The 26,114-nt window shown below is 42.9% G+C and overlaps 2 protein-coding genes across 2 annotated transcripts in view; one reads left to right on the top strand and one right to left on the bottom strand.

Annotated features, from left to right (window-relative positions):
- LOC106591343 (trafficking kinesin-binding protein 1) overlaps nt 1–13,741 on the bottom strand; it is a 92,942-nt gene extending 79,201 nt beyond the window's left edge. The window contains exon 1 of the mRNA XM_082959987.1: nt 13,212–13,741. The gene's annotated coding sequence lies outside the window, so the exon portion shown is untranslated. The remainder of the gene's footprint in view (nt 1–13,211) is intronic.
- Nucleotides 13,742–18,765: 5,024 nt separating this feature from the next.
- The window catches only part of LOC106595924 (serine/threonine-protein kinase ULK4), a 323,274-nt gene continuing 315,925 nt past the window's right edge, over nt 18,766–26,114 (top strand). The window contains exons 1-12 of the mRNA XM_082959959.1: nt 18,766–18,844; nt 19,198–19,335; nt 19,507–19,606; nt 19,751–19,890; nt 20,139–20,304; nt 21,527–21,628; nt 21,841–21,924; nt 22,014–22,089; nt 22,527–22,631; nt 23,885–24,045; nt 24,146–24,215; nt 24,388–24,454. Of these exons, the coding sequence (XP_082816085.1) occupies nt 19,198–19,335; nt 19,507–19,606; nt 19,751–19,890; nt 20,139–20,304; nt 21,527–21,628; nt 21,841–21,924; nt 22,014–22,089; nt 22,527–22,631; nt 23,885–24,045; nt 24,146–24,215; nt 24,388–24,454 (1,209 nt within the window). The 5' untranslated portion in view covers nt 18,766–18,844. The remainder of the gene's footprint in view (nt 18,845–19,197; nt 19,336–19,506; nt 19,607–19,750; nt 19,891–20,138; nt 20,305–21,526; nt 21,629–21,840; nt 21,925–22,013; nt 22,090–22,526; nt 22,632–23,884; nt 24,046–24,145; nt 24,216–24,387; nt 24,455–26,114) is intronic.

Raw genomic sequence — 26,114 nt, 5'->3', positions numbered from 1 at the left:
TGTCTCCTAAAGATGAACGTACTTTGGTGCGAAAAGTGCAAATCAATCCCAGAACAACAGCAAAGGACCTTGCGAAGATGCTGGAGGAAACAGGTACAAAAGTATCTATATCCACAGTAAAACGAATCCTATATCGACATAACCTGAAAGGCCGCACATCAAGGAAGAAGCCATTGCTCCAAAACCGCCATAAAAAGCCAGACTACAGTTTGCAACTGCACATGGAGACAAAGATAGTACTTTTTGAAGAAATGTCCTCTGGTCTGATAAAACAAAAATAGAACTGTTTGGCCATAATGACCATCGTTATGTTTGGAGGAAAAAGTGGGAGTTTCACAAGCCAAAGAACACTATCCCAACCGTGAAGCACGGGAGTGGCAGCATCATGTTGTGGGGTGCTTTGCTGCAGGAGGGACTGGTACACTTCACAAAATAGATGGCATAGTGAGGAAGGAAAAAGATGTGGACATATTGAAGCAACATCTCAAGACATCAGTCAGGAAGTTAAAGCTGGGTCGCAAATGGGTCTTCCAAATGGACAATGACCCCAAGCATACTTCCAAAGTTGTGGCAAAATGGCTTAAGGACATTCAAAGTCAAGGTATTGGAGTGGCCATCACAAAACCCTAACCTCAATCCTATAGAACATTTGTGGGCAGAACTGAAAAAGCGTATGCGAGCAAGGAGGCCTACAAACCTGACTTAGTTACACCAGCTCTGTCAGGAGGAATGGGCCAAAATTCACCCAACTTATTGTGGGAAGCTTGTGAAAGGCTACCCGAAATGTTTGACCCAAGTTAAACAATTTAAAGGCAATGCTACCAAATACAACACATAACCTGGTCTGGTTGAACCTCACTAGCCAGATGAAGCTACCTGGCTGCTTATAACTTTAGCTAGTTATTTATTTTCAATGACTGAAGTTCAATTTCAATAGGTGAACAAGTGGCAACCTAGCTAATACTTAGTCACAATGATTCCTAAATCATTGCTAAGAATAATGAAAATGACTGCATTTTCTACTGGTCATTGTTTTCAGGCTGGTTGTATTGGTGCTAGCTAGGTACCAAGCTAAAGCTAGCTACCCCAGAAGTTGAGGTGGAACAAATTATGCTTTATTACCAACGCGGTATTGTAAACACATCGTTCGTGGCCGGTGTTTGCTTGTTTGCAGACTTTCGTACAGCTTTGACAGTGCTACTGCGTCTTTGCGTGTCAAAAAAGATACAAACGGCATTCCATAGTATGTATGTCGTGAAGCTAATAGCAGTGGCGCTAATAACTGTGTGTAACTCCAGTAGGGCAACATCTGAAAAATAGATAGCGTGTAACGGTGCTCGACCAGTCGGTGAAAGCCAACATCACCCACGTCAGAGAACGGTTGATTGTCAAGGACAATGAATTCAATTATCTTGGCTTTAATGGATTTCGCCTTTGAGTTGTCTCGCTGACATTTTATTACTGTTTCAAATGATTGTTCGACTTGTTGACTGCTCGATCCACACAGCAAACATTGTGGGCTAGGTTAGGGATGCTGTGTTGCACAAGAAGCGCAAAATTTTACTTGGCCTCATTACGTCATGTACTTAAAGTCGGAAGTTTACATACTCCTTAGCCAAATACATTTAAACATTTTTAGTCATTTAGCAGACGCTCTAATCCAGAGCGACTTACCGTAGTGAATGCATACATTTCATACATTTTTTCCCCATACTGGTCCCCCGTGGGAATCGAACCCACAACCCTGGCGTTGCAAACACCATGCTCTACCAACTGAGCCACACGGGACCTACTTTGCCAAACGGGTGATTTAACAAGCACATTCGCGAAAAAAGCACTGTCGCTGCACCAATGTGTACCTAACCATAAACATCAATGCCTTTCTTAAAATCAATACACAAGTATATATTTTTAAACCTGCATATTTAGTTAATATTGCCTGCTAACATGAATTTCTTTTAACTAGGGAAATTGTGTCACTTCTCTTGCGTTCTGTGCAACAGAGTCAGGGTATATGCAGCAGTTTGGGCCGTCTAGCTCGTTGCGAACTGTGTGAATACTATTTCTTCCTAACAAAGACAGCCAACTTCGCCAAACGGGGGATGATTTAACAAAAGCGCATTTGAGAAAAAAGCACAATCGTTGCAAGAATGTACCTAACCATAAACATCAATGCCTTTCTTAAAATCAATACACAGATGTTTATTTTTTTTAAACCTGCATATTTAGTTAAAAGAAATCCAGGTTAGCAGGCAATATTAAACTAGGGAAATTGTGTCACTTCTCTTGCATTCATTGCACGCAGAGTCAGAGTATATATACATATATTTTTACACCTTTATTTAACTAGGCAAGTCAGTTAAGAACAAATTCTTATTTTCAATGACGGCCTAGGAACAGTGGGTTAACTGCCTTGTTCAGGGGCAGAACTACAGATTTGTACCTTGTCAGCTCGGGGATTCGAACTTGCAACCTTTCGGCTCCAAGCCCAATGCTCTAACCACTAGGCTACCCTGCCGCCCCATATGCAACAGTTTGGGCCACCTGGCTCAGAACGGTTCCGTATTTCACTGAAAGAATAAACGTTTTGTTTTCGAAATTTCCGGATTTGACCATATTAATGATCTAAAGCTCGTATTTCTGTGTGTTATTATGTTATAATTAAGTCTATGATTTGATAGAGCAGTTTGACTGAGCGGTGGTAGGCAGCAGCAGGCTCGTAAGCATTCATTCAAACAGCACTTTCGTGCGTTTGCCAGCAGCTCTTCGCTGTGCTTCAAGCATTGAGCTGTTTATGACTTCAAGCCTATCAACTCCCGAGATTACGCTGGTGTACCCCATGTGAAATGGCTAGCTAGTTAGCGGGGAGCGCGCTAATAGCGTTTCAATCGGTGACGTCACTCGCTCTGAGACCTTGAAGTAGTTGTTCCCCTTGCTCTGCAAGGGCCGTGGCTTTTGTGGAGCGATGGGTAATGATGCTTCGAGGGTGGCTGTTGTCGATGTGTTCATGGTTCGGGGCGAGGAGGGGGACAGAAGCTATACTGTTACACTGGCAATACTAAAGTGCCTATAAGAACATCCAATAGTCAAAGATATATGAAATACAAATAGTATAGAGAGAAATAGTCCTATAATTCCTATAATAACTACAACCTAAAACTTCTTACCTGGGAATATTGAAGACTCATGTTAAAAGGAACTACCAGCTTTCATATGTTATGAGCAAGGAACTTAAACGTTAGCTTTTTTACATGGCACATATTGCACTTTTACTTTCTTCTCCAACGCTTTGTATTTGCATTATTTGAACCAAATTGAACATATTTCATTATTTATTTCAGGATAAATAGATTTTATTGATGTATTATATTAAGTTAAATGTAAAAAAATGTTTTATTAAATTGCCCGATAAATCGGTATCGGCTTTTTTGGGTCCTCCAATAATCGGTATCGGCGTTGAAAAATCATAATCGGTCGACCTCTAATGGAAACCCAAGCCCACTCACCATTTAGACCTCAAGTTAAAACCTGGGCAGGGTTTGCAGTTTTGGGACTTTTTCTATTGGTTCTATAAGTCAGGAAAGCTCTAGACACAGATAAAGTATATATTTTTTAAATGTCAAGTATTTGCAACCCAGGGCTTCGCACCACGCCAACCCAGGGCTTCGCACCACGCCCAGCCTACCCTTTCATGTGGTGTAAAAGACTGTAAAACATAACTAGATAGAGCAGCTGAAAAATAATGCACTTTTTAGCTCAACCAGTCAATGATGGTGATTCAACTAGAACACAGAAGTGTCTAAATCCCACCCATAAGGTTCCTGGGCTATGATCCATGACAGAATGCTGCTCACACCATGACACACCAACATGACTGGAGGAGGATATATATTCTGAGAGCAGCAGACAGTGGCTAATAAAACATTGACAAGACAACACAGAAAATGTAACTGTGCCAACAGAACGAGAATGAGATTCTATGACAGTGCCCACACATGGAGTGATCTAGTCCAGACAGATGGCTGATGTAGACACAGAAAACATCATAGAGATACATCTAAAGGTGAAATGAAGTAGTGTTGTCACAATACCAGTATCGCTATACTACGACAGCAGATTTTCCATGGCAAAAAAGAAAACACGGATTAGACTAAACTCTATGGTCTGATAAAACCCTACTTTATGTAAACTTGTGGATGCAATAGCTTGCAAAATAAACAAATGTGACAACATCATGCTGTTTGTTTCTATCATTAGGACTGTTTTCTCAAGAAATTAAATCCGCTTCAAGCTTTGTTTCCTTACCACAATACTTCTGAGTATCGTGATACTGGTATCGTGACAACCCTAAAATGAAGGTCCGGGAGACAAAGGCTTCCCAGGTGTTGTATTGTGTGTTATGACCTTAAGGGGTCATATGTCATATGATAACCATCTCCCATCTGGTGCTGAGTGGTTACACCCTGCCCCCATGCCAGACACTCCCTAGCCAGAAAATCAATACAAATCCATAGACAGAGCTTCTCAGAAAGGACTCATGTGATCACAAAAGACATTCCCTTTCAACCCTGTCATTCACTGCACTGTGGACCAGTGTTGGGCTCAATTCTCACTGCACTGTGGACCAGTGTTGGGCTCAATTCTCACTGCACTGTGGACCAGTGTTGGGCTCAATTCTCACTGCACTGTGGACCAGTGTTGGGCTCAATTCTCACTGCACTGTGGACCAGTGTTGGGCTCAATTCTCACTGCACTGTGGACCAGTGTTGAGCTCAATTCTCACTGCACTGTGGACCAGTGTTGAGCTCAATTCTCACTGCACTGTGGACCAGTGTTAGGCTCAATTCTCACTGAAGGCAGTCATTTGACTGATTTGAATTTAAAAAACACACATTTAAAAACTTTCCACATAAATAAATAGCTTCTCCTTTTCAACTTAGAGGTCATTAAAATTAGATGCTCCTTTTTCAGTCATTGAATTGTAATTTCAGTTTACTTCCTGAATTAATTTAATTTGAGCCCAACCCTGCTGTGGACTCAAAGACCCAGCAGGCTATTTCATGGAGGAATTACAGTCATGGAAAGCAACACCCCTTGAGGACACTGTCAGCTGTTGCTTTAAGTCATGCTGCAAAGTCTCCTAGTTATTCTGAATGAATCTGATTGTGTCAGTTTTAGAGAGATACAGGATAAAGACATCAGCACTGCCTGTCAGGGAACAGATTTTGGACTACGTATCTGGCATATCATGGTTTCCTTTTATCCAAATGTTGAATAGACATGCAGACAAATTCATTCATTCAGGGAAGGGAATAATAACCTACTACTCTGGAGTAATCAAAACAATTAAACTGATGTTATTTGGCGGGTCATGGATCAGCTGGAACAATTCTATGTGTATGGGTTGGGATGAGGGGAAAAATCTGTTCCGATGTCGGATATCGGGTGGGGCTAGGAATTGATGTGGCCGGCGTGGGTGCAGCTCCAAAAAACTGACCCGTGCAGGACACTACCTGCAGCCAACCAGGTCCTGAGTTCAGTGTAGGGGAAACCCTCCAAAGTGTCACGAGGGCATTGTGTTTTATCTAAACAAGGTTCACGACACACTAGAGAACAGCTCAACAGTCACAACCACTGTGACCATTAATATTTGACCCTGCTGGTCATCTTTGAATGTTTGAACATCTTGAAGAACTATCTGGCCTTAATGGCCACGTGCTCTTTTAATCTCCACCCGGCACAGCCAGAAGAGGACTGGCCACCCCTCAGAGACTGGTTCCTCTCTAGGTTTCTTCCTAGGTTCCTGCCTTTCTAGGGAATTTTTCCTAGCCACCGTGCTTCATCATCTGCATTGCTGTTTGGGGTTTTAGGCTGGGTTTCTGTATAGCACTTTGTGATAACTGCTGATGTAAAAAGGGATTTATAAATACATTTGATTAGAACACACAACACATTGTGACAACGTTATTGACCTCTTCTGATACCACTTGTGTTTGTCTTACATGACTAAATGTGCCAACCGGTCCTCAAATGATACAGACACCGGCAACTAGAAGGATAGAAAAGAATGAGTTCCTAAAATGATCCTCTCAACATTTTCAATGCACTCCGAGACGCGCCTGGTCCCATATCTGATGGAACCATAGTCAGAGAAGTTGGCTGAATATAAAAGCACATCTAGAACAAGGCTACCCTGAGACCATTCCAAGATATAAACACCAGCACATCTAGAACAAGGCTACCCTGAGTCCATTCCAGTAATAAACACCAGCACATCTAGAACAAGGCTACCCTGAGTCCATTCCAGTAATAAACACCAGCACATCTAGAACAAGGCTACCCTGAGACCATTCCAGTAATAAACACCAGCACATCTAGAACAAGGCTACCCTGAGACCATTCCAGTAATAAACACCAGCACATCTAGAACAAGGCTACCCTGAGACCATTCCAGTAATAAACACCAGCACATCTAGAACAAGGCTACCCTGAGACCATTCCAGTAATAAACACCAGCACATCTAGAACAAGGCTACCCTGAGACCATTCCAGTAATAAACACCAGCACATCTAGAACAAGGCTACCCTGAGACCATTCCAGTAATAAACACCAGCACATCTAGAACAAGGCTACCCTGAGACCATTCCAGTAATAAACACCAGCACATCTAGAACAAGGCTACCCTGAGACCATTCCAGTAATAAACACCAGCACATCTAGAACAAGGCTACCCTGAGTCCATTCCAGTAATAAACACCAGCACATCTAGAACAAGGCTACCCTGAGACCATTCCAGTAATAAACACCAGCACATCTAGAACAAGGCTACCCTGAGACCATTCCAGTAATAAACACCAGCACATCTAGAACAAGGCTACCCTGAGACCATTCCAGTAATAAACACCAGCACATCTAGAACAAGGCTACCCTGAGTCCATTCCAGTAATAAACACCAGCACATCTAGAACAAGGCTACTCTGAGACCATTCCAGTAATAAACACCAGCACATCTAGAACAAGGCTACCCTGAGACCATTCCAGTAATAAACACCAGCACATCTAGAACAAGGCTACCCTGAGACCATTCCAGTAATAAACACCAGCACATCTAGAACAAGGCTACCCTGAGTCCATTCCAGTAATAAACACCAGCACATCTAGAACAAGGCTACCCTGAGACCATTCCAGTAATAAACACCAGCACATCTAGAACAAGGCTACCCTGAGTCCATTCCAGTAATAAACACCAGCACATCTAGAACAAGGCTACCCTGAGACCATTCCAGTAATAAACACCAGCACATCTAGAACAAGGCTACCCTGAGTCCATTCCAGTAATAAACACCAGCACATCTAGAACAAGGCTACCCTGAGACCATTCCAGTAATAAACACCAGCACATCTAGAACAAGGCTACCCTGAGACCATTCCAGTAATAAACACCAGCACATCTAGAACAAGGCTACCCTGAGTCCATTCCAGTAATAAATACCAGTTATCGTGATTAACTAAATTGTAAAGTATTTTGTCAGTGATGTATTTTTCGTTATATGTAGGACACCAGCAAGACTAGCTGTCACCACTGATGGAGGCTAATGGGGATCCCAACAAATCAATAAAAAATAAAAGAACTTGGAAGACGTTCACATGGTAAATGATATGAATACATACCAGAGGTCTCTGTCTGAACCAGACTACGAATATAACAGCCTTTCAGTGTAATGACCTCCCTCTACCAGGACTACAGCCCCACCTGAGGTCAGCACAATCTATTCAATTTACTGTCACGTCTAGAGGAGGCCTAAATCCAATCATGTATTCCACTGACCCTCACTGGAAACAAACAAACACATGCTGACCCATAGTCACTCAAACAATCAACTGCAATTCCTACTAGCACCGGGGGCCAACGGCACTTTATTCCCTATATAGTGCACTACTTTTGACCAGAGCACTAAGGCATTATATAGGGAATAGGGTGCCATTTGGGACTGAGGCCTGATATGAGGAAAAACAACCTCAACGGGGACACAGGTCTGACCTGATGACAAAGTAGCCTAGAGCTACTTATGTCACCAGAAAAACGATGCATTCAACTAGACACCATTAGCCTGCCTGACTATTAATAGCTAGCTGAATGAAAAATGGCCATACGTAGTTTCTTTAATGGGTTTTTCTCCGCCAGCTCATTCCGAGGTCTCACACTTTCCACAGGAACTCTGGTCTGCTCTCTCTCCCATTATATTTCAGGGCACGTCTCCAAAGTAACGCAACTCTCTTAACAGTCCCCCTGAAACTAACTGAACAAAGGAGAGAACAATGGGAGTGGAGGCATTATGGGATCAACTCAGAGGCCTGCTTCTGTTGACTGCCTCAGTCACACACAGAGGAACACTTTCTGAGGAAAGGTGGTGGGATGGTGTGTTCCTTTATCTGTGGCTGTGTAGAGACTTACAGTTAAACTGCTCATTCTGCTATGATTAATAATCACTTTGTGTCCCCCACTTGTCCCCCTACCTTGTTTGCCATGGAATAAATGTTGCAATGAATCTGTCATATACAAGTGGGGGGGAAGAGGTCAATTAGAAATTAAACCTGCTCATTCTAAATGGACCCTCGGACAGTGTTCTGCTGCCAGTAGCCAACTACTAGGACACTGGGCCTACATTTCCCAACAACTAGAGGAAAAGGGTTGTCCCTCCTGTTCAAGCAGTCAGCTGTGTGTTGAGCAATATTTGAAGCTGCTGTCTGTAGCTGTGATTGGGTAGAAAGGCAGAAAGTGGGATGCCCATTGCCCCAAAAAAACAAAAGCTTTATTTACAAAGGAGAGGCCAAAGAATGGAGCTGAGCTCAGAGCCCCAGCATGCCTCATTCCAGCAGGAGACTCAGTCACACTGTAGTGAGGCAGGCAGTTAATCTGGACTTGCTGAAAGGAGGAGTCTCCATGTCTTTCTGCCATGGCTAACGCTAGCTAGTGTGCCTCAGGATATCAACTATAAACTATCAACAAATCATGCATATATATTTCAAATGTGAATGCTTGTGAGATTAGACAGATGATGTGAACTCATTTGATTAAAAAAACAGTTCAACTTCAACTGTAGAAAAACCTTTAGTTTAAAATGTATACTAGGGATGAATTAATTGTTAGTCATCTGGAGGGGTTACTTTGCTTCAATTCTTTGAATGATGAAACTGCCTCTCAGCATGTTGCACAACTGGTGAAAAAGAGGAACGGGATATTGATGTTATTAGACAAAATGGAGAAATGTAGTGCCTGATGGACTGCAGAAATAGATATGAACTGTATTAGACTAAATGGAGAGATGTAGTCCCTGATCGACTGCAGATATAGATATGAACTGTATTAGACTAAATGGAGAGATGTAGTGCCTGATGGACTGCAGAAATAGATATGAACTGTATTAGACTAAATGGAGAGATGTAGTGCCTGATGGACTGCAGAAATAGATATGAACTGTATTAGACTAAATGGAGAGATGTAGTGCCTGATGGACTGCAGAAATAGATATGAACTGTATTAGACTAAATGGAGAGATGTAGTGCCTGATGGACTGCAGAAATAGATATGAACTGTATTAGACTAAATGGAGAGATGTAGTGCCTGATGGACTGCAGAAATAGATATGAACTGTATTAGACTAAATGGAGAGATGTAGTGCCTGATGGACTGCAGAAATAGATATGAACTGTATTAGACTAAATGGAGAGATGTAGTGCCTGATGGACTGCAGAAATAGATATGAACTGTATTAGACTAAATGGAGAGATGTAGTGCCTGATGGACTGCAGAAATAGATATGAACTGTATTAGACTAAATGGAGAGATGTAGTCCCTGATCGACTGCAGATATAGATATGAACTGTATTAGACTAAATGGAGATATGTAGTGCCTGATCGACTGCAGAAATAGATATGAACTGTATTAGACTAAATGGAGAGATGTAGTCCCTGATCGACTGCAGATATAGATATGAACTGTATTAGACTAAATGGAGAGATGTAGTGCCTGATCGACTGCAGAAATAGATATGAACTGTATTAGACTAAATGGAGAGATGTAGTGCCTGATCGACTGCAGAAATAGATATGAACTGTAAAGGCCCAGTAAGTGTTGGTTACATAGGCAGTAGACATTCAACTAGTAAAACATGCTTCATAATTACTGTATGTAAGAATAGAGAGAAGTGACTGCAAGAGCAAGAGTGGATCCTCTTGCTCTCTTGTATAGCCATCTCTATACCTCAGCTGTAGGCAAGTTAGAATAGGATAGGCCAAACAAATCTAGCCTAACACATTTGCATTAGCAGGATTGGACTGGACATACAGACACAACATGAACCACCTAATTATAGTGAGTGATACTGGCTGCCATAAATAGGAGCAGCGAGAGTTAGAGGTGAAAGAGAGAGAAAGAAGAGGTTAGGGGAGAGGGGTTAGGAGAGAGAGAGAGCGAGAGAGAGAAGAGGTTAGGGGAGAGAGAGGGAGAGAGAGAGAGAAGAGGTTAGGGGAGAGAGAGGGAGAGAGAGAGAGAAGAGGTTAGGGGAGCGCGAGGGAGGGAGAGAGAGAGAGAGAGAGAGAGAGAGAGAGAAAGAGAGAGAAGAGGTTAGGGGAGAGAGAGAGAGAGAGAGAGAGAGCGAGAGAGAGAGGAGGTTAGGGGTGAGAGTGAGGTTAGGGGTGAGCGAGAGAGTGAGGTTAGGGGTGAGCGAGAGAGTGAGGTTAGGGGTGAGCGAGAGAGTGAGGTTAGGGGTGAGCTAGAGAGATGAGGGGAGCGTTCCTCTGCCCAGGTGTTGCTGAAGCATACCAGATCTAACAACGCCTGGATAGGCATCAGTTTACCACATCATATGTTATAGCAATCTGGTGCACAACGGCACAGTCGATGATGTGACACGCAACCATTGGTTGATGCACGCAACGTCTGAGCAGGGGAACACGACCAAGCTCTCCAGGCGTTCAGGCCAAAACACATGTGCAGAAGAGCAGAGAAGAAGAAATCACTCATGCATTAAGATGAGAAAATGCAAGAGACCGTAATAAATCCAGTCGCTTTTCCCAGAGATTGTGAAATGAGTAGGAAAGCAATGGACCCATGTGTTCCTCGAAAGTCTCTCCACACTAAATCACAGTGGGATCATGAACTATGTCTAAGAACAATATATAACCCCAGTCCTAATGCTCAGCTGTATGGTTGGTTATACAACCCATCATCTCTCTCTGCTGCAGGGAATGGGATGGCACAATTATTGAGCTGCTCGGATGCAATCTGTTAAAACACAGGGATTATAAATCACGCATGGATGGCATGGCCCCGGCTGATCCTGACACACACACACACAAACACACACACACACACACACACACACACACACACACACACACACACACACACACACACACACACACACACACACACACACACACACACACACCAAGAGCCATCGTCACAGCAGCAGTAGAGTATGGGCTGCTTTCAGTTTCAGACACCAGGGTGATTTAGTAAGGGCACCTATGTGACACGTGTTTCACAATGGTCAATAGGGCATGATTAGGATTATGACACACATGATTGTTTGAACTTAATGTGGCCTTGAGTATTGGATGTGCCACCGTATCAGATGGAAACACCACCACAGACCTGTGTGTGTGTGTGTGTGTGTGTGTGTGTGTGTGTGTGTGGTTGAGTAGTTGAGAGCAGCCTCAATAGCAATGCATGAAAGTCTGGCATGGTACCAATAGGGCATGATTATGACACACATGTATGTTTGAACTAGTGCATTTAATGTGGCCTTGAATATTGGATCTCAAAATGCCAGTGTATCAGATAGAAATGATGTGTGTGTGTGTGTGTGTGTGTGTGTGTGTGTGTGTGTGTGTGTGTGTGTGTGTGTGTGTGTGTGTGTGTGTGTGTGTGTGTGTGTGAGTTGAGAACAGATAAAAGCAAATCAAAATCAAATAAAATGTTATTTGTCACGTGACGAATACAACAGGTGTAGTAGACCTTACCGTGAAATGCTTACTTACAAGCCCTTAACTCCATTTCTTGAACGGCATTGTTGGTTAAGAAAAGATTTACTAAATAAACTAAAGTAAAAAATAAAATAAAAAGTAACAGTAAAATAACATTAACGAGTTAGTTGAGGTCATTTGTACATGTAGGTAGGGGTAAAATGACTATGCATAGATAATAAACAGTGAGTAGCAGCAGTGTAAAAACAAAGGGGAGGGGTGTCAATGTAAATAGTCCAGGTGGCCTCAGTATCTCTGGTATTAAAGTCTGGGATGGTGGCCTATGCTTCTGGCCAAACATAGCCAGCAATGTGGAAAGCTTGAACATCTGGAGACATGAAAGGAACAAAGTTATCCAATATGTGTTAGGCTATGCAGCGGGTTAAGATCCATTACCTCACTGCTCATATAATGGAAATAAAAGGAAGGTGTCATTGTGATAAAAAACAAAATGTAAAAAAATATTTTGGGAATGAAACTGACTAATAGGGAATTTGTTATGGCGGATGTTTACTGGCAGATCATGTGCCTTCTCGACTGCTTCATTTATAGTCCATCGTGGCCCTCAAGAAAAAGACTCCCAGTCCACCAGCCTCTGCATGAAACATTGACCAAATATACCTTGAAGACAGTAAGCCATTATGCCTCAGTGTTGGTTCAGTTAAACGTTAAGAAAGCTTGAATGTAATCGGATCAATCTGCTTTGTACAAGAAAGCTTATTAAACCCTGCCTCTAGACACACGGCTTTGATTTTGCATCTGGATTTAAGGAGGGAGAGAAATGGAATCAGAATGTCACATCACATTCTACTGATCCACAAGCTGGGGCACTCTCGTGCACATAAAGTAACCTGTCAAAATGTCGGTCAGTGAGCTATTTATTTTATTTCACCTTTATTTAACCATGTAGGTCAGTTGAGAACAAGTTCTCATTTACAACTGCGACCTGGCCAAGATAAAGCAAAGCAGTTCGACACACAACAACACAGAGTTACACATGGAATAAACAAACATACAGTCAATAACACAGTAGAAAAAGTCTATATACAGTGTGTGCAAATGAGGTAGGGGTGTAACACAAGGTGTGCATATACTACACAATAATCAGTATTTATTTACATTGACACAATGTTTCCAATTGTAGGCAGCCGATACTCAATGAACTGTGATGACACTTACCACGTGAATAGCGACAAAGATTCCGAATGATTTCAGTTCGTAGTGCCTAATCAACTGTTTCCTTTCTGTGTCTGGCCTCAATTCATTCACTCGCCAATTGTATATCGTAATGGAGACCACCCGCTTTTCTAAAATATTGTCCATGGAACTGTTGGTCTGTTTTGTAGAAAAAATACTAAATAGCACAAAAAGTAAAAGTGCATGAACAAGCAAAGAAACGTGCAAAAACACCTTCGCCGTCGCTTACATTTGGGGAGAACTTCTGAAGCAAATATAGCCTACGGATGAAAGAAAAGTAGCGCACGCAGCATGCTATGTTTCGTTTTCTTGGTTCGTTCAGCATCAGCGTTTAGCTTACACTGTCTCAGAGAAGCCTCCAAGTTATGGCGAAAAAAATAATAAGAGTGCAGTACTATAACACAGAATCGGATTCGAGTAGATTTCATCAAGTTGGTAATGTTGTAGAGAAAGCCGGTTGTGAGTGTGTCCAAAACACCACGCAGATCGCTACCAGTGTCACATTCCACTTGAACGCATCGAACATGATGACATCACTCTCCTCACAGCTGGAGGGTGCTATAGCTCTTGAAAACCCTTCTTATTATCTGTAGGGTTTTCATCAGTTAGCTTCGCACATGGTTGGCTGTGTGTGAACTACAATTCCGACACTGTGCTTTAACGTTTAGAAGCATCAATAATCATCACTTGCAAAACGGTTTTCAAAACATATGCTCCTTATCTTTCATATCAGTGAGAAATAATCTTTCAAATAAAAACGATACACTTAGCCTACTGCACAGATCCATAAGCTGTGTGTGCCAGTTGACGAACTACACTTTCTCCACAGTTACATTTACACACAGTTGTTCAGGGCAAACTAGATAACTAATTAGCACAGGTGGCCGACATGGAGATATGGTTGTGTGGAAACACTACGTTTTGGGACACTGTAAAGTCCATGGAGAATAAGAGCACCTCCTCCCAGCTGCCCACTGCACTGAGGATAGGAAACACTGTCACCTAAGATAATCGATCACTTCAATAAGCATTTTTCTACGGCTGCCCATGCTTTCCACCGGGCTAACCCTACCCCGGCCAACATCTCAGCACCCCCTGCAGCAACTTGCCCAAGCCCCCCCTTCTCCTACACCCAAATCCAGACAGCTGATGTTCTGAAAGAGCTGAAAAATCTGGATCTCTAGAAATCAGCTGGGCTAGACAATCTGGACCCTCTCTTTCTAAAATTATCTGCCGAAATTGTTGCAACCCCTATTACTAGCCTATTCAACCTCTCTTTCGTGTTGTCTGAGATCCCCAAAGATTGGAAAACACTCTAGACCCAAACTGTTATAGACCTATATCCATCCTGCCCTGCCTTTCTAAAATCTTTGAAAGCCAAGATCACCGACCATTTCGAATCTCACCGTACCTTCTCCACTATGCAATCTGGTTTCCGAGCTGGTCATGGGTGCACCTCAGCCACGCTCAACGTCCTAAATGATATCCTAACCGCCATCGATAAAAGACAGTACTGTGCAGCCGTCTTCATCGACATGGCCAAGGCCTTTGACTCTATCAATCACCGCATTCTTATCAGCAGACTCAATAGCATTGGCTTCTCAAATGACTGCCTCACCTGGTTCGCCAACTACTTTTCAGATAGAGTTCAGTATGTCAAATCGGAGGTCCTGTTGTCCGGACCTCTGGCAGTCTCTATGGGGGTGCCACAGGGTTCAATTCTCGGGCCGACTCTTTTCTCTGTATATATCAATGATGTCGCTCTTGCTGCTAGTGATTCTCTGATCCACCTCTACGCAGACGATACCATTCTGTATACATCTGGCCCTTCTTTGGACACTGTGCTAACAAACCTCCAAACTAGCTTCAATGCCATACAACACTCCTTCCGAGGCCTCCAACTGCTTTTAAATGCAAGTAAAACTAAGTGCATGCTCTTCAACCGATTGCTGCCCGCACCCTCCCGCCCAACTAGCATCACTACTCTGGACGGTTCTGACCTAGAATATGTGGACAACTACAAATACCTAGGTGTCTGGTTAGACTGTAAACTCTCCTTCCAGACTCACGTCAAGCATCTCCAATCCAAAATTAAATCTAGAATCGGCTTCCTATTTCGTAACAAAGCATCCTTCACTCATGCTGCCAAACATACCCTTGTAAAACTGACTATTCTACCGATCCTTGACTTCAGCGATGTTATTTACAATATAGCCTCCAACACTCTACTCAGCAAATTGGATGTAATCTATCACAGTGCCATCCATTTTGTCACCAAAGCCCCATATACTACTCACCACTGCGACCTGTATACTCTCGTTGCCTGGCCCTCACTACATATTCGTTGCCAAACCCACTGGCTCCAGGTCATCTATAAGTCTTTGCTAGGTAAAGCCCCGCCTTATCTCAGCTCACTGGTCACCATAGCAACACCCACCCGTAGCACGCACTCCAGCAGGTATATTTCACAGGTCACCCCCAAAGCCAACACTTTCTTTAGCCACCTTTCCTTCCAGTTCTCTGCTGCCAATGACTGGAACGAATTGCAAAAATCACTGAAGCTGGAGTCTTATATCTCCCTCTCTAACTTTAAGCATCAGCTGTCAGAGCAGCTTACCGATCACTGTACCTGTACACAGCCAATCTGTAAATAGCACACCCAACTACCTGTTTCCCATATTGTTACTTATCCTCTTACTCTTTTGCACCCCAGTATCTCTACTTGCACATCATCATCTGCACATCTATTACTCAAGTGTTAATGCTAAATTGTAATTATTTAGCTTCCATGGCCTATTTATTGCCTTATCTCCCTACTCTTCTACATTTGCACACACTGTTCATAGATTTTTCTATTGTGTGATTGACTGTATGTTTCTTTATCTGTAACTCTGTGTTGTTGTTCTTGTCGTACTGCTTTGCTTTATCTTGGCCAGGTCGCAGTTGTAAATGAGAACTTGTTCTCAACTGGCCTACCTGGTTAAATAAAGGTTAAATATATATTTTTTTAATAAAATAACCCTAACCTTATAAAGGTGTGTAGTAATTTAAGCTTTATTATTATTATCATTATTATTTCTCTCTGATATGAAAAATATGTTCCATATGTTCTATCGAGCGTCTAGGGATCTTAACAAAACTCCCCCGGCCAGAAGATAATATCGTCAATAGGTGCTAAAGCAGTTAGCATCTATGAATGGGTTAGGTGCTAGTGTGAAGGGAGGCGGCTACAGACTAATTCTGTCAAATGGCAGGCCTATTAAAGTACACTTCTACGTTCCATCTGTATTGTATGGGACCGGGCTAGATCTTGAAGAGTAGAGTAGAATAGAATAGATCATAACTTCTTATGTCACCCACAAACACACACACACACACACTCACACTCATACTCACATTCTCACACACACAGGGGTCAACCATAGAGTAGCACACAGTGGTCAACCATAGAGTAGCGTAGGCCCTACCTGGAGCATGTTTGCTACTGTCAAGCCTTGTTGGCAGTGGCACCTGACAATAGACTGTATGCATGTGACAATATTTTGATTTCATTGATCTGTATCTGTCACACACGCAAGCATGTGCATGCTCTCTCTCTCACTCTCTTTCTCACGCACGCACGCACGCACGCACGCACGCACACACACACACACACACACACAGAGAAAGAGAAAGAGAAAGAGAAAGAGAGAAGGAGAGAGATTATGCCTACTGTATGTGTGTTGTCTGAAAACACCAGAGAATAAAAGGCCCTTTGACCACTCAAAAGAACATCTGACCTTTATCTACTTGCTCTGCCCGACAACAAGCTTCACTTAATGTCTTCAAAATCGATTTTTATTGGTCACATACACATATTTAGCAGATGTCATTGCGGGTGAAGCTAAATGCTTGTTTTGCTATCTCCAACAGTGCAGTAGTATCTAACAATTCACAACAATACACACAAATCTAAAAGTAAAAGAATGGAATTAAGAAATCTATCAATATTAGGATGAGCAAAGTTGGAGTGGCATTGACTAAAATACAGTAGAATTGAATACAGCATATACATATGAAATGAGTAAAGCAGTATGTAAACATTATTAAAGTGACTAGTGTTCCATTATTAAAGTGACTAGTGATTCCATGTCTATGTATATGGAGCAGCAGCCTATAAGGTGCAGGATTGAGTAACCGGGTGGTAGCCGGCTAGTGATGGCTATTTAACAGTCTCATGGCCTTGAGATAGAAGCTGTTTTTCAGTCTCTCGGTCCCAGCTTTGATGCGCCTGTACTGACCTCGCCTTCTGGATGATAGCGGGGTGAACTGGCCGTGGCTCGGTGGTTGATGTCCTTGATGGTCTTTTTGGCCTTCCTGTGACATCGGGTGCTCTAGGTGTCCTGGAGGGCAGGCAGTGTGTGTTGGGCAGACCGCACCACCCTCTGGAGAGCCCTGCGGTTGCGGCCGGTGCAGTTGCGTACCAGGCGGTGATACAGCCCGACAGGATGCTCTCAAATGTGCATTTGTAAAAGTTTGTGAGGGTCTTAGGGGCCAAGACAAATTTCTTCAGCCTCCTGAGGTTGAAGAGGTGCTGTTGCGCCTTCTTCACAACACTGTCTGTGTGGATAGACCATTTCAGATTGTCAGTGATGTGAGGAACTTGAAGCTTTCCACCTTCTCCACTGCTGTCCAGTCGATATGGATAGAGGCATGCTCCCTCTGCTGTTTCCTGAAGTCCACAATCAGCTCCTTCATTTTGTTGACGTTGAGGAAGAGGTTATTTTCCAGGCACCACTCCACCAGGGCCCTCACCTCCTCCATGTTCACACCAGTTCAGTAACAGTTCAGATTGAAGTGCACTGCCCTGTGCATTTAACCTTGCTTGCCCCTCTACAGTTTTCCCTCAATAGCTATCAAAGCCAGGTTAGGAGTTTTCTGGGAACAAGAAAGTGGGCAGAGAGTGGGTGGGGACAGGAAGACAGACAAACAGACAGAGCACTAGAGAAAGAAAGGGAGAGTTAGCTACTATACAATCTATCAGCTTCCAATGATTTATTTTGCACAGGATATAATAATATAATAAAATGTATAGCTAATTCATATAGAATATAATATCATATTTTAGGGTATGGGTCTAACCCAGGTTGGAGGGATGGACCCAATAATTATCACCATATTTGCGAATGCTAGCTAGACCTATGTCCACAGTTTGAGTAGGCAGTCAACATTATGTGGGCCTGTTTTGTGCAAAGATGTTTTATTATGAAAACTCTGTGCTTTGTCTGCCTCTGTTCACAAGAAGACGCATAACCTTGCATTGTGTGTGCACTACTGCCGCGTCCTTCCTTGTATCCTAGTAACCAAGGAATAGCTCAGTCAGAGGTATTCAAGCAAAATAATGAAATACAATTAGACACAAGTAAATGCTTGTTATGGATCCTTTTCATACAACTTTTAAAGTTTAATATTGGGTTTACATCCATAAAATGTAAAAGATAAATAAAACATGATAAGCTTAATTTTTCTTAAAACCATGTATTTTTAACCCCCTACAGTAGGAATGAAATGATCCAAAAGTGATATCCGGTAACAAACTTCGCGCTTTGAGTTTGAGTTGGAGGGGGGATTTGAAGGTAAAACCAGCGCTTTTTAATAATATGTATTTTTATTATAAAGCAATTTAACTAGTTCGTGATATAGTTACAGTTAGTTTGTGGATTCTTGCCTGTATTAACCTGTTTATCTGTTTATGGGAATTGGCTGTCTGGTTTTATGATTGCATGGACCGTATAGTTGCTCTGCACAGCTTGCTTCTGTCAGTAAAACAGTTAACGTTAGCGTTACCTAGCAAATTAGCTAGCAGTTAGCGACCTAGTTTAACTAGCTAAATGCAAATGCCATTTACTAGTTTCAACCTATACAAATGTGCTATTCACCCCCAGCAAGTGACCAACCACTTTCCCTAACTTGAGAATCTTCTGTGCAGATGGAAAACTTCATCCTGTATGAGGAAATTGGAACAGGACGCAAGTCAGTGGTTTATAAGGGGAGGAGGAAAGGGAGCATCAATTTTGTTGCAATTATTTGCAGTGACAAGTCAAAAAGACATGAAATTACAAACCACGTAAGTATCCAGCATCACTTCCTAGTAGTACACACATCCCTTTCAACTGGTTTGACTGAGTAACATTTTACAAGCATTTTCCTACACCCGCAATAACATCTGCTAAACGTGTATGTGACCAATACAATTTGATTTGATTTGAACACTGACTCAGCCATGGTGTATCCACAGGTACGGCTAGCTCATGACATAAAACATGAGAATGTGGTAACCTTCTATGAGTGGTATGAAACCAGCAACCATCTATGGCTTGTAGCGGAACTGTGCACAGGTGAGATGCTTATTTGGTACTGTAAGAATACCATTGTTACCTTATGTCAACCTTTTACTTTTACACTTCACAAAGTGTGAATGTGATTTGATAGTGTATAATGGTAGGGTAATAATAATCATTCATAATGTCTCTATATTTTAGGGGGTTCACTGGAGTCGGTCATCACCCAGGATGAGTGCCTGTCAGAAGATGTAGTGAGGGAATTTGCCATCGATCTGGTCAAAGGCTTGAGATACATCCATGATGCTGGTATCGTGTTCTCTGACCTCACTCCCTCCAAGGTGCGGTACAGTATAGATGTCCTGACTCTCATTTTCAGTTGGTCAAACAATCAACTCTATATCGAGGCTCATCTGACATTTAATACATTCTATAGATCAAACCATCTTAAAATACTTTACACCAAGTGAGCTCCTTTTGTCAACTAAGCAATGCTGATTATTTTTAGCCAACATTTATTTGTGTCTCAGTTTTGATTTCATGAAGTCAGTGGAATTTGATTATGACCTTGTGTTTTTTCCTCCTATAGATCTTGTTGGATGGCCCTGGCACATTGAAGTACTCTAACTTCTGCCTGTCTAAAGCTGAGGGGGAGAATCTGGAGGAGTTTTTCGCTTTAGTCACAGCAGAGGAAACAGGTGGAGGGGATGGCAAAGAAAACACATTGAGAAGAAATATCAAGAACAGAATCCAAGGTGACCCTTACAGTACATATTGTTATACCATGGCATTGTTGAATACTCGTATCTGATTGGCTTGAAGGGCATTCTAGAGCGTGCATAATTTCCCTATAACGCACGGTTTATCCCCACGGTAGAATTCAATGGCTTTAGTTCATTCTTACATGTTCTATGTTTGAGCTGCTTTTGAAAACATAAGTCGAATTGAAAACATTATTGGCATTGTTGAATTCAATTTTCATAATAGCAAGCTAGGACTGATGGTTTGGTTAGCTAAACTAGGAAGTCTGTTTGTTTGGTTACCAAGGCAACTACTGTAGCTATCTAGTAAACTTGCTAGCTACGTCAGTGGATGTTGAACACATTTCTACCGGTAAATTAACACATGTCTACCGGCAAATGTGTTAAATTATAGCCATGGTATAAAAGGGATAATCAACTCGGTGCTCAATGCGTTCTCTGGAAAATAATGCAACTCCGTGGAAGGTTAGTTCCACTCCATTAGCGCGTCGTTCCTGATTTTCCATGGAACACGTAGGCCCTCGTTGATTATCCCTTACTTTTTGGATGTTTACTAGAATGTTCTATCACATATCCTACACAGGGTCGCTACATTGTTTGCAGGACAAACTCAGCCTGTTTCATTACACTGGTGTCAGAAGAGTAGTGGGATCCAACTTCTGACCCCAGTGTAATGAAACAGGCAGGGAGAGCGATCCAACTTCTGACCCCAGTGTAATGAAACAGGCAGGGAGAGTTATCCAACTTCTGACCCCAGTGTAATGAACCAGGCAGGAAGAGTGATCCAACTTCTGACCCCAGTGTAATGAAACAGGCAGGAAGAGTGATCCAACTTCTGACCCCAGTGTAATGAAACAGGCAGGAAGAGTGATCCAACTTCTGACCCCAGTGTAATGAAACAGGCAGGGAGAGTGATCCAACTTCTGACCCCAGTGTAATGAAACAGGCAGGGAGAGTGATCCAACTTCTGACCCCAGTGTAATGAAACAGGCAGGGAGAGTGATCCAACTTCTGACCCCAGTGTAATGAAACAGGCAGGGAGAGTGAGCTTGCCCGCAGTTATTGATGAATCCTGAACCTTCTGGCCCAAGTCACAAAAGCATGCTCAAGTGGCAGAGTCGATATCCACGCTTATAAACACAGGGTCGCCACAATATCATGTTATATCACGCTTTTCAATATGTTGTATAATGGAGATGTCTTTGTCTTTCTTCAGGGTCTCCGGTATACTGTGCACCAGAGGTGGTCAAAGGGGGGGACCACAGTATCAGTAGTGATCTGTGGGCCCTGGGCTGTATATTCTATGAGATGTTTTCAGGTACTCATCAAATCACTTGGGCTGTGTCCCAGATCTGTTTGTCCTCTTGCCAACTCCTTTGCTCATTGTCATTATAATTAGTGACAAGTAGTTGGCACAGTAGCACAAATAGACTGGCACTCAGGCTATCAAATCACTTGATTTATTGACATTAATAACAGTACTCATTTCATACCTAAATACTTCTGTCTTGTTTTGTGGTCATTTGTCAGGAAAACCACCATTCTTCTCCGAGACGTTTTCTGAGTTGATTGAGCTGATATTACTTCAGGATCCTCAATCTCCAAGGCAAACTGGTAAAATGCCCATTTTTATTGCTTAACAAAATATGTTTTATGTCATAAGAGCATCTTAATTCTAGTCCAAATCGTCTTTGTTGTTAAAGGTGCTTCTTCCTGCAAGCCTACACAAGAGTTCCAAAGCCTGCTTAAAGGTTTGCTTCAGAAAGACCCTCAGAAGAGGTACGTCCCTACTCCCTTCACCAAATCAGATTCTTGGTTTGAAGTTTCTATGATGGATAATTCATATTATCCCTTTGACATATGACCTTTGGAAAGGGCGATACCTAGTCAGTTGCACAACTGAATGCCTTCAACAGAAATGTGTTTTTTGCATTTAACCCAACGCCTCTAAATCAGAGAGGTGTGGGGAGGGGCTGCCTTAATCAACGTCATCGGTGCCCAAGGAGCAGTTGTTGTTGGGGTTTAATTGCCTTGCTCAAGAGCAGAACGGCAGATTCTTCCACCTTGCTGGCTCAGGGATTCGAAGCAGCGACCTTTCGATGCCCGGCCCAACGCTCTTAACCACTAGGCTACCTGTGTAGGACAAGTAGGCCGACATAAGTTTGGTCAGAAAGAGAGTGCTTTATTAGACTTCAGCTTTTAACTGTTCTCCTTAGGATAAACTGGGCTCAGTTACTGGTCCACCCATTCTGGAGAGGAGTGTTCTCCGAGGTCCACACCAGCGAGGAGGAAGAAGAAGAAGATGTCTCATTCAGCTCCAGGTAATGTTTATATTTCATATAACCATCAGGGCCTTTATTCACAAAGCGTCTCAGAGTTGGAGTGCTGATTTAGGATCACAATGAATAAGATTACATGGACAAGAGGGAACTGATCCTAGATCAGTACACGTATTCTGAGATGCTTTGTGAATACAGGCCTGGTCTCAGTCTCGTTTCCTCAAAGGAGTTACCTCGTTACACTCCCTGGTGGTTTGCACCATTTCCTCTAATTGTGGCCCCTGGCCTCAACACAAAGCATTATATTTGGTCTTTAATGTTTGGACATGGATTACATGTTAAACATCAAATCAAATCCAAGTTTATTTGTAAGATGCTGAATTTGAGCTTTTTATTGATCCCCTTAAAGGGATACTTCAGGATTTTGGCAATGAACTTGTGAATACCATTTTTCTATCTCTGCATGCATTTGGAAGGAAGTTGCTAACTAGCGCTAGCGCAACGACTGGAAGTCTATCATGCTAACGGATACCATAGACTGCTTGTTAGCATTAGTTTGCAAAACTACCTCTAACTTTCTTCATACTGGATGCAGATACTGTACATAAAATGGTATCAACAAGTTCATCTGACTCTGGGGAAGTAGATAAAGGGCCTCATTGCCAAAATCCCAAAGTATCCCTTTAAAGTCCAAACCTTTGTTCTGCAATTGTAGGAAATGGACTTGTACAGCAAGCATTTGTCTGCCAATGTTAGTTTAATGTACATAGACAGGTCATTTATAAACTGTTTGAGAAGCTCTGTCTCACTTGTTTCAACGCCAAACACTGTTGTGCAGTTACATATCTCCCTCCCCGGCCTTTTCTCATGACATAACTTCTTGAGAATGCATGTTGGTCTGATGTTATCATAAACCATGCCTGTGTGTTCAGGATGGAGTCTGGACCTGCCCAATCAGATAGGTTGTACTGTGAGCCGTTAGTGGCAGGAAGACAAAGGACTTCACAGAGCACAGACACAAACGTGTTGCTGATGTTGAATATGATTTACTAAGTGCAATATGACCATAAGATAACAGTCCGTTTCACTTGTGTAATAACCTATACCTCTAAAGTCTATAACCATGTAATAACACAGCAGGTTCTATGTAACTACAGTGTTGCTACTACAGGTGTCTTATTACTGTGTAGTTACATAAGTCTAAGGTCATGTGTTTCCTTGCTGTTTGTAGTCTGGTGGTGTTTTACTTTAGTTGATATGCACTAGCTGATAGCTGACCTTTCCTTTGGCTGCAGTGTGGGGAGGAGGGGTGTCTGTGCCTCTAGCCAGTCATCAGCAGTGACACCTGTCTCAGTGACCTCCCAGGGACCAGGAGGGGGATACAGAGGGGTACAGGGAGGGGCGGCGGGGGCAGAGGAGCCCGTCTGCATGCACCCCAACAAATCATTCCGATTAGGTAATGCTTTCTGGGAAGGTGGAAGAAGACATGTTGATGACAGCTGATGACAGTGTAGGTGCTATGTCTGAACATAGTTCTAATCTTCTTCTTCTCCTAGACAACATGACAGAGCTCAGACCAAAGAGTGCACTGGACAAAGATACCAGGGAGTCCATATTCCTCCTCAGGTATGATCAGTGTTCATCTCCAGTTGTTCTGATCATTTACTGAACATTGTGTTGGATCAACAGCTTGACTAAGTCAAACTGGAAAATAATAATCTCATGTCTTTTTTTTAAATTAATGTTTTTTTAAATCTCAAAATGAAGCATGTTTTATGTGATCTTTTTCATCAATCAGCTCTCGTTCAACTCCAAGAATGAGTTGCACTGCAAGAGATCCACCCAATAGGACACCATTACCTCAAGTGAGTTCTTCTCTTATCAAATAGCCAAAGGAGAGCTCTGCCATACCTCTGAAACCTTTTCCACAATTACATTTGAAGTGTAATCTTTCTGTGAGCTGTCTGTAATCACAAACATGGTAATAGTAATCAGACTATTACCATGGCGCCTGCAGAAACTGGTAGTTGAGAATTCATTATTTTCAAAGGTTATTCTCGGTTACAGTTATTTGTTAACATTTGGCGCCCTCTACAGCATTCTCAGTGAAGTGCATATTCTTTCTCCAGATGGATTTCCTGTAAACATAAGGACATTGGACATTCTTATGTATTATAAACTTCACTTTCATTTAGCCGCTTTAGCCACTTTCAATTATGAGATCTTTGCAAGTCTGGTGTGTGAATAATGTTTGATTATTGGGCTGTAGTGGAGCGGGTCAAGAGCTTCAAGGTCCTTGCTGTCCACATTGCTAAGGAATTACACACACACCAGACGGGCTGCGGCGTTCTGGATGAGTTGTAGGGGTTTAATGGCACAGGCAGGGAGCCCCACCAACAGGGAGTTGCAGTAATCCAGACGGGAGTTGACAAGTGCCTGGATTAGGACCTGCGCCGCTTCCTGTGTGAGGCAGGGTCGTACTCTGCGAATGTTGTAGAGCATGAATCTACAGGATCGGGTCACCGCCTTGATGTTAGCTGAGAACGACAGGGTGTTGTCCAGGGTCACGCCAAGGCTCTTAGCACTCTGGGAGGAGGACACAATGGAGTACGACCTTGCCTTACACAGGAAGCGGCGCATGTCCTAATCCAGGCACTTGTCATCTCCCGTCTGGATTACTGCAACTCCCTGTTGGCGGGGCTCCCTGCCTGTGCCATTAAACCCCTACAACTCATCCAGAACGCCGCAGCCCGTCTGGTGTTCAACCTTCCCAAGTTCTCTCACGTCACCCCGCTCCTCCGCACACTCCACTGGCTTCCAGTTGAAGCTCGCATCTGCTACAAGACCATGGTGCTTGCCTACGGAGCTGTGAGGGGAACGGCACCTCCGTACCTTCAGGCTCTGATCAGTCCCTACACCCAAAGAAGGGCACTGCGTTCATCCACCTCTGGCCTGCTCGCCTCCCTACCTCTGCGGAAGCACAGTTCCTGCTCAGCCCAGTCAAAACTGTTCGCTGCTCTGGCACCCCAATGGTGGAACAAGCTCCCTCACGACACCAGGACAGCGGAGTCAATCACCACCTTCCGTAGACACCTGAAACCCCACCTCTTTAAGGAATACCTGGGATAGGATAAAGTAATCCTTCTAACCCCCCCCCCAAAAACAAATATATAGATGTACTATTGTAAAGTGGTTGTTCCACTGGATATCATAAGGTGAATGCACCAATTTGTAAGTTGCTCTGGATAAGAGCGTCTGCTAAATGACGTAAATGTAAATGAGTTGTCAACCGTGATGGCGAGATCATGGAATGGGCAGTCCTTCCCCGGGAGGAAGAGCAGCTCCGTCTTGCCGAGGTTCAGCTTGAGGTGGTGATCCGTCATCCACACTGATATGTCTGCCAGACATGCAGAGATGCGATTCGCCACCTGGTTATCAGAAGGGGGAAAGGAGAAGATTAATTGTGTGTCGTCTGCGTAGCAATGATAGGAGAGGCCATGTGAGGATATGACAGAGCCGAGTGAC

The sequence above is a fragment of the Salmo salar genome, chromosome 02 (assembly GCF_965601325.2).
Source record: "Salmo salar chromosome 02, fSalSal1, whole genome shotgun sequence".
Taxonomy (NCBI): Eukaryota; Metazoa; Chordata; class Actinopteri; order Salmoniformes; family Salmonidae; genus Salmo; species Salmo salar.
The sequence above is the reverse complement of the archived record's forward strand: the minus strand, read 5'-3'. Positions and strand labels throughout refer to the sequence as shown.